General features: G+C 32.0%; 1 protein-coding gene across 1 annotated transcript; it reads left to right on the top strand.

Moving 5' to 3' along the window:
* The first annotated feature begins 4,850 nt into the window (after positions 1-4,850).
* On the top strand, positions 4,851-8,184 carry LOC123005551. The gene is made up of 3 exons (XM_044399349.1): positions 4,851-4,920; positions 7,106-7,368; positions 7,421-8,184. Exons 1-3 carry the CDS (start codon positions 4,910-4,912, stop codon positions 7,477-7,479), a joined length of 333 nt encoding a protein of 110 aa, XP_044255284.1. The 5' UTR covers positions 4,851-4,909; the 3' UTR covers positions 7,480-8,184.
* Positions 8,185-10,077: the final 1,893 nt, after the last annotated feature.

Genomic DNA, 10,077 nt, shown 5'->3' with positions numbered 1-10,077 from the left:
TTAAGTTAGAATTATATGGTGTTTGTCGGGGCGACAACTGGAAGGGCCGGGCATTGTCACATACCGCGGAATTTGGGTTAGTTTATCATTACTTAATATTCCGTAACAAAAACTATGTTTCGAAAAGAGGTCTCGGCTATTGTGTCATGTTGTAATTGTAACGCGGAAACACCATCAACATCGTCGAGTCAGCTTCTCGAACCATAATAAATACCCGGAATATTAGGTAGTCGGGAGTCTAGCCGAGTTTACCTTTTGGAGTTTAATTCGCGTGTGTGTAGTCAAGATCGTGATTAGTGTAACCGAGTGTGACAAGTGTCCTGATAGGATTATGACTGCCCCTAAAAAGTAATTAAACCTTCTAGTCATTTTTTAAATAAACCTTTTATACAAAACCCCATGACTTTCAATCCCACCCTGTGACAATATTTGATTTTTTGTTCCAAGATATTTTTAACTAAATAAACATGATCTGACTTGTAAAAATTAATGAATAATAAATAATAAATCGACGGTAAAACAAAACCTACGCATAATCAAACTGAGAGTCAAGCAAAATCACCGTGGGCAACGGTAGTACACCTAAAGAAAAAGACTCTACCGGATGCTTTAAGAAGAACTAACAACACTTATGCAGTCGGAAATAGAAACCCCAATCGAGAAAAAATCAAGAATGAAATTATTGTTGGGAAAAAAGCTATCTCAACAGGACTACGTTACACGGTTGTCAAGGGGCACAACAGTAGATAACTTTAAGTCGTATTTAATAAAAGATCTACCGGAAGTCACCTGTTAACTCCTGGAGAACCAAGATGATACAGACTTGCCAAGGTTTAAAGTCACCATAAACCACACGCTACTCTCACATATTTATGTACTGCCCTTTTAAAAAAGCATGCTGCTTACGAAATTATACTTGCTGTGCTGGCTTGTGCATCACTATCAAACATAGGTATAGGGAATATTAATACAGATCGAAGCAGAATTAAATTTTCCTACATTTAACGAAGAAAAAATTGGGGCGTTTCATTTACAAAATTTAAACTTAGGTATAGGGAAGACTAATGAAAACAGCCTGTATAATATTTTTCGATAGATGTATATAGGAAACTTTTATCACCTGTTTAAATTTGTAAGAATAAAAACGGAACAACCTGTATACGTGCTATAAACCAAGCAGTCTAATTTCTTTTTTTTTTGAGTAATCGCACACAAAAGGTAAAAAAAACGAAAATTTATCTGATCAGCTGCCCCTAAATATCAGGGTTCGTTAGGGATCAATCTTGGGACCTCTATTATTCTTAATTTTTGTCAACGATCTTCCTAAGGCAGTAACCTTTAGGGAGACAATAATTTTTGCAGACGACACGACAGTAAGTATAAAAGGTTCAAATAGAAATGAGTTAATTACTAAAAACAAAAGTGTGAGCTAAAAGCATCTCCTTGATGCAACAGCAACGGTCTTGGTATCAATAGTTATAAGTATAAAACACTTATATTTACAATGAAAAATAACACTTTTCAGTCTACTATATTTCTAGGTGCAACAATCGGTACCAAAATATTATGGCATGATCATGGTGCAACCCTGCCACCACAGTTAATAAGGGTATCTTCATTCTTAGAAATCTAAACAAACATGTGACAAAAGAAATATTAATTACTGCATACTATGGTATTATTGACAGTCTAATTAACCACTACGGTCTTTTACTATGGGGCATTCTAGTATAAAGCATAAAATTTTCTCACTTCAAAGGCGTGCCAGTTGATTATTTGCTGGCCTGCCATATAAAGCAAATTGTAGACAAGCCTTTAAACTATATGCTTCACATTTTAACTGCCGTTTCATTATTTATTTACCATTTTTTATTCTACAATAAAAATAGTATGTCCAAATTTTTGTTAAATAGAGATTTAAATTGCAAAGACAAATTTTGTTAAAATGCGGCTAGACTAAAAAACATTCAAACAGGTAGCCGATACTACTGCATCAATTTTTTTAACGTATGTCATACGGAGTCAGGCGCCTGGACTCACGTATATTTAAAAAAAAAGTTAAAGAAATGCTGGTGGCTCATGCATTCTACAATTTTGATATAATAATTTTGATGAATATTATGTTGGTATGACAAGAATAATTAATCTTAACTGTTTTTTCTCTGTATTATTGTACTGTTCAGTATTATATATTTATATTTTGTATATTTTACWGTATGCGTCTTCATTGTGATTCTATGTATTATTTAGCTTGTGTATAACTTAATGTTTTAAAAACACCAAATAAAATAAAATGAAATGAAAATGAAACAATTAAATTAAGTAATTCTAAAAAACTAGTTTCTATAGTGTCGAGTTTCTGTCAGATTCATTCGAATTAAATTTAGAATTAATTAAAGGTTTATAAACACAGCAGACAGTAAAAGTAAATAATTTGTTAGTAAATTTCATAAAATTGACTCGTATAGCAAAGAATAAGTGTTTAGTACTTCAATGTTAAAAATATGTTTTATAGTATTTTACATGTTCCACCCCCTCGTCCATGATTGTGAAAAAGTGTGTTGTTGATAAATACAATTGAGTAGGAGACATTGGAACTTAACCAGGTTTCAGTCAAGGCGATTATGTCAGGATTAGGTATGTTAATTTCAAACAGTAAGTCAATAACTTTGAATGGCATAATAAAAATGCCAATGGAAACATGTGAAAAAAAATAAAAAGTGACATTTTGAATAATTTGGCTGCTTGCGATATTTAAAAAATTCCTATTGAAACAATTGGTCAACGTAATATTGTGCAGTGGAAAAAAGAAAGAAATAACAGATTAGCAACTAGTGATTTTGGAAGAATTATAAATATGAAACAGATTCAGCAAGAATACTGTAAAAAAAAAAAGGTTATACAGGGTTATTTATAAAAATGAAGCAATATTTGAACCTCAAAAACGACCTCTAAAATGATGTAAATTTTTATAAAAACTTGTGTCCTATCTCTACAGATAAGAATTTTACAGCCCTTGGAATTTGGGTATGGAAATTTGTTTTTTTAAATAACTTCGGAACCATTTGACCAAATATTATAAAATTTAGAATAATTACTTGCGAGAACATACTTTTTAAACTAGTAATCACGAAAACCGGATACATCTACTCAATTTCCAATTCCAGCAGTCGCAGGTCACATTTTCTGTGTTTTTTCATTTTTTGGACTCGTTTGGGAATTTGCACTGTAAACGTCAAACGTCATGGGTCAGTGTTGCCAACCCTACAGATTTATCCGTAAAGATACGGATTTTTGAATGCGATCTCCGATTCTCCGATTTAACTATCCAAAAACAATGTGGGGCAGGAATATTAGGCTTTAGACGAATTATTTGTCCAGTTCGATCAAAATGAACAGAGCAAATCTGAAATCCTTTTTTTGAAGTAATTGTATCCACCCCTACATTATCGAGCCACTCTTTCACAAGGTGGGGTTGTGAAAGTGGCAAACTTAAATAAAATGTAAATTAAATTAAAATAATACTGCGTCAGTTTTTACCGGTGAAAACTTCTCTTTGGGTCATCCCTTTTGTAACTTTTCACATAACAATACTTTTTAGGGTGCATTATTTTTGAAAAAAGGTTATGTATATGTCAACAAAAATACCGCACATCTACACGTTATTATGTTGGTTGCATATACTACATAAGGCGATTTCAAGCGAGCTACCGGTAGTAAATAGTATTTACCAATGGAGTTTAAGAGGTTTTTAATGTGTCAGCTTTCGTATGACGTCATTAATGAGCCCTTCTTACGTCATTTTCTATAACCGGTAAATACACTCCTCTGGAGCTGTTTTATTATATAGCTGTCTCTCTCCCACGTAAACATATGACAATCACCTGGCGGGTAGTGAGGTTATTATAAGTGACAACGTTATTAAAAAAATTAATAAAAGTATAAAAGTATGGCACAAAGCAATAATAACGACAAATATAAAGTAAGCATAAATTATGAAGAGGAAGATGTTGAAATCATCGTCGATGATTTAGCAACGGCATCTTTATTTCTAAACGGTAAGCATAAGGCCCCTAAGCACCAATTTATCAGTAATCAAAAAACAACAATTTCATTTCAATTTTCAGATAATGATGCAGCATATAATGTCTTACATCAGTTTAATCCACAAAAATATCCTGCAAAATTGCAATGTACCTCTGACGATGTTGAAATGTGTTCTGCTGTTGGTTGTGATGAATCAAAACCGTCACCGTCAACATTAAACGATGTTATCTGGTCAAAGAAAAAACCAACTCCTCGTGATCTTGAAGCTACTTCTTTGCTGCTGTCGTTAAGACAGCAGTATCAAAAGGAATTTGATGACAAGAAAAATTCAAAAGCATTGAGTGGTCTTGTATGTTATGATAGATTAATAAAAATTGTATACAATTATTATTTATAAAGTAATTTTCTATAATATCAGTAACATCAAAAAATATGTCCCAAAGGCTAACAACAGTAATCAGTAAATGTTCATCATCCATTTTTTGAAGTTAAATTCTGAGATACACTAATATATAACTTGACACGGTGACAGTTGAAAAAAATATTACTACTATTATTTATCAGATGATAATGGTGATAACCGGTTACTGTTTTCTGCTTTCAAGCGGTTCATATGCTACATTGACGTTAATGACAGAATCCCCTAACAAAGGGCAAAACCAAAAATAACCAACGCCCTAACCAAAGTAAATACCGGTAATGCGCTTGAAATCGCCTATACTTTAATCACTATTTTCAATATGGAACCCCGTCTAAAAACAACATGGCCGACTGTTTTCTCACTCTAGTAAAAGTGACAAAAGTGATAAGTGACAAGTACAAGTTCGTGCCAAGTAACTGAGAGAAAATACTTTCGTACCCTATGATGACCGTGTATGCCATACGCAAGTGTTAAGCGAAAATAATTTTATATGTTTTGTATGTAAATGAACGCCATCTGATGTATTAGGTTAAGTTAGCTTTTAAGGCTGTTCGGGAGTGAACGGGCAAGTCGGTTTTCAGCACTTATTATTCTTTTTCAAAAGCAACCAGCAATACACCCTAGACAGGGTCCAAACTCAGTCTTTACCTGCGTTCAGGGGTTGGGTTAGTAAGGGTAATAAATTGTAATAAAAGTAAAAGATCAGTTCGCTAATATTTTTATGCTTTGAATTTGTGGAAGTTGCTCCTGAAATTTCTTAGAAAGCTAAATATTGTTTTGACTTTTGGATCTTAAAAAAAAATCTAATCATAATTATTCTATCTACCTGATAGGCTGTACATATTTACTAATTAGAAAGCTTACAGGTTCCTTTTCAATGGAAATTAAATTTTTGTATGGGGTAACAAGTCATATAATTCCATAAATTAAAATTTTTACAATCGGAAAAATTACAAATTTATGCAATTGTGGACTCAAAATTTTGGACATCAAGTTATGTCAGTTCAAAAAATATCAACGTAACCCACGTTTTAGTGTCATTATGATTGACGTTTGGATCTAAAACTTGAAAGTTTTAGTTGAAATTTATTTTTGGCGTCGATTTTAGTGTCAGCAGTGCAGTACGTTGTTCATATAGTTATTATTTTTTTATCTTATTTTGGTTTATTGTCATTTTTATCCAGCTGTCAGCTTAAAAACTACAAAAATCAAAAAAAAGTTGCACATAAAATTAGTTTTACATTTTATGTCAACCCAATGACAAATCGTCCAAAATTCCATGTCCGTACATCTAAATATCAAATTTACAATGCGCACTATAAAATTCATATTCTTTAGAGGGGCATTTATAATTTTTTTTAGCTAGGTTTTTTTAGTTTAAAAGTGTCCTTGTTTTCCATTACAATTTTTTGTCATTGGCCACATTCATGAGTACCACTAACCGTAGAAAAATGCGAAGTTTTCATTTATAGTTATGTCTTATAAAAAAAAAAGATTGTGATAGGACGAATCATTTTTTATAAAGAACAACGATAAATTAAAAAACAAAAACAATCTCTTCATTGTTTTTTTTCATAGTTGCCCCACTAAAAAACTATTTGTTTTAGACTTCAGGCGAGCATTTGTTTAAAAGTAATAAACTTTTTTGTATAAGCTCTCGAAACAAGCTGAGTCTTTGCTGGACCCAGTAAAATAGTATGAAAAATGGTTATATTAGGTACTCAATATCCAAAATACAGTTTTTCAGAACGATAAGTCAATTTAGTTACTATGGTGGTGAAATTTGTTTAATTAATAATAGGTGTAATTTTGTTGTATAATAAATTATTTTGTCTGATTATTGTTGCTATTTATTAAAACTCTCTCAGAGATAATAAATAATCTTAGATCCCGACACGGCACACATTTTTTCGAAAAAAAATGGTCAGATCTACTAAACACGAGAGATTCGATAGAAGTACAATTCCAACAAAATTAGCTTGTTTTCTCATTTCACGTCAAATGTTTCTGCTTCTAGTTTTCTAATAATAATAACTGAAAATTATTATGCTAAGTACATGATAAAGATGACCATAATCCGTTCTTTGCTTGGGTTGGTACATACAAGGACAGGTAGAGACCCTCGATCCTCCACAGAAGCGGCGCTGGCAACGCCTCTAGTGGTAAAAGCAATGAACTAGGAGGCATTTTTGGGCAAAATATATTTATTAATAATTTAAAAACAACAGTGTTTTATTACATGGTGTTTGTTGAATTTGTTAAAAATTAATATTTTGTAATAAATACCAAAACCCTAAAACGAATCTTTAGGTCTACCGTTAAATATCGTGACTTTTACATCATTCACAGTATCTCAAAAACTAAACACTTTTTTTAAAAAAAAGGCCAACGTATCGGCCTATATAATATTCCTTTAAATTATCTTACAAAAACCAAAATTGATTACTTGAAAAATGACTGAGTAAAGTTATTTTCAAGTTCACCATTTATGCATTTTTGTTCTTTTTTTAAAAGCATTAATTTTTTTTTAAAAATTTCAACGTCTCGGCCTGTAGATTTAAAAAACCTTTATTTTGATGTATAATACATGAAATTATGTTGCATTTTAAGAGAGTAATCTTGTTTTCAATTTACTAGGGTCTCGAATCGTTGGTCGCGGACACACTTAAGGAAACCAATCCCGGAAGGGATTGTTGCCCTGTGGAAGGGTGATGTTGGGAGGTACCAAAATGACGTAATGGGTTTAGACGACGTAACATTAATTAGTGACGTCGTCGACTCGCGCTTCGGGAAGCGCGAGCGACGCGATAAATGGATTAAGAAGAGAGACGATCGTGGTGAGTGGAAGAAGGTGGTACCCCTGAGATCCGACCCGAACCTCGAGGCCTCGAAGAAAAAATGTAAGTACCCTTTTCTTTTTGTAATTAATAAATAAGTTTTGGTTAATTCTAGTGTTTACATTCAACCAACTCCTTACGTCTGGCGTTAATAAATCAAAAAAAAAGGAATAAAATTCGCGCCCCATTTTGAGAAAAAATAAAATAAAAATATTAACAATGCGACATATTTACTCGAAAACATGCAAGCAATTGAAATAATGAAAAAATTACTGATTTTCCACTTCTGTAACCCACATCATCCAGCAAGTAATGGTCTTATAGAGCGTTTCCATTCAACATTTTTAGAAGATTTAAATTTAATCAACAATCATCCAGAATTTAATAAAGATCCAATCTCAACAAAAATTTTATGTGCCACAATAGCTTATAACAAATTCCATTCGCAGTACCACAAAACTAACCCCATTCAATATTTTGAATTTGAACAATGAACAAGAAATCGGAGATATTAATTTAGAACGTGTAATTTTAAACAACCATTTAGAGTCTCATAAAGAAAAACTGTAATTTTAAAGAAATTAACAACCGACTAACAGACAACAAAGAAAAGATTATAACAAAAATAAATAAAGGTAGGGAAAATATACCAGCTCAGCTACCTGACACAGTATTCGTTAAAAGTAATTTTAGATGAAAAGATCGGAATCGATATAAGAAAGAAGAAATTTTAGAAACAAATCCTGAGCGTAAAACGATAAAACCTAAAATCAATAAATCAAAAAGCGGCAGAAAATTTAATAAACTTCATATTGATAATATTACAACAAAGCAAAATAAACCAGTCCCTGCTGTGAATGCCTCCCTTCTAACCGCAAGCAGGCAGGGTCGTAAATTATGGGATTGCAAACTAAACGTAGTTTCAAGATATAGTTATTTATTCGACGAGTTTGAGTGTAAATCGGACTCTTTATTCGACCGAGTAGATTTTTAAACCACGAGTGTAACGAGTGGTTTACCATCCACGAGGTGGAATAAAGCGTCCGATTTACACTCAAACGAGTGGAATACAACATTTTATTCTTCGAATTAGAGTCAACAAGGCTTAAACTTGCTTTAAATCTGTTAAAAATAATTTGACGTTTTGTATTGAGAAATGCCAAACAGTTGTCAAAACTTCCTTAAACAAAAAATGAACAAAAACACGATTAGCCCGTCACACCAAACTTTTATTTTAATAGCACAACGCGTTTCAACCACAAAGTGGTCATCCTCAGGTGAGAATAAAACGGGCTAATCGTGTTTTTGTTCATCGTTTCCATACCAAGAAGATCCAAGAAGAAGAAAAACTTCCTTACACGGGAGAAAAACCGTAAATTTTGTCAGTGTCGAAGAATAAAATTTCTTTAGGCCAATTTAAAGAAAACGCAATGAAAATTTAATTTAACTTGTTTATTAAACTAATTTTAATTAACTTATCGGAAGTGTGAATGTCAGTGGGGATGTATGGTGCGTGAGTGGAAGACTGTTGCAAGAGAACAGGCTGAAATAAGGACAGTTGGAGAATTGGGCCAAAACGTACGAAATGTCTGGGAACACTTAAGGCTCCAGACCCCATGAAAGCTGGCGTATACCTATTACATGTAAATTTATTTCATTGTTTTTAGCCGCAAATTTAGACTTGAAGAGTTTCTTAATGTTTGTAGTGTTTCTTTAAAGGTAAATGGAGACCAGGGAAATATTCCCGCTTTAAATAAGTTAATAGATATTTTTTTATTGAATAAAATGTGAAAATTTTAATTATTAAGATTTTTTGATAACGGTATACCGTATTGAATTTAAAAAATTAACATTTTATAGGTAATTTAAGAATAGAGTGCCCTGATATAATGCGAATTTGATAACTGTTCTTGATTCTTTGATATAAAGCAAAAATTAAATTGAAAGTAGGCAACCAATAATATACACAATCATTTCATAAGCTCCGGTACCTGCTGTAAGATATACGACCGCACCCCAGGGTGTAACCCACAACATGATCGTTTTATTGCGTTTGTTCAAAGCAAAGATATGCATCTGCACCCCTCAAGAAGAGAATTGTTAGTTCATTCCAAAACTTCATTTTTTTTAAATTATTCGTCTATTTAAAAATAAATTAAARTAATAGATAGGTTTAATATAAAAGCACTAAGCCCAATACGTAAACCTAAAAAATAACAAATTAAAATATAATATTTATATTAATTTCACTGAGGACGGTTTTTGCTTAGGAATTATTATATGGGTTGGTCTTTACGGACAGCTCTAATTAGCCAAACTAATTTTGTGTTAAAAATGATTCTAGGTATTTGTGGTGAGACACATATTATGTTTATCGTTATTGTGTTATGTGTATTACAAAAAGTTAAAATAAATGGTCATTTAATTTCAACAATAGTATTTGAACCGACTAATCCATTTGGTGTTGCACCTAAAAATGTTTTTTCTTCATCAACAAAAAAGCTGCATGAGTCCACCTTGAAACCTGTGATTTGCTCAAACTTTTCCTTTGCTTTTTCTTCATTATCAATACCCCATTGTAGTGGTTCAGGCAATTTTTGAAATTTAGATACACCTACACTATATAAGATATTTTTTACAGTATTTGCTGTATTGGTTTTACATTTCATATTTATAATTCTTCCAAAATTACTAGCTGTTAATCTGTTATTTCTTTCTTTATCCCACTGCTCATTATTACGTTAACCAATTGTTTCAATAGGGATTTTTAAA

This window comes from Tribolium madens, unplaced genomic scaffold (assembly GCF_015345945.1).
Source record: "Tribolium madens isolate multiple individuals breed KSU strain unplaced genomic scaffold, Tmad_KSU_1.1 Scaffold_20;HRSCAF=117;Tcas5.2_LG4, whole genome shotgun sequence".
Lineage (NCBI taxonomy): Eukaryota > Metazoa > Arthropoda > Insecta > Coleoptera > Tenebrionidae > Tribolium > Tribolium madens.
The sequence above is the reverse complement of the archived record's forward strand: the minus strand, read 5'-3'. Positions and strand labels throughout refer to the sequence as shown.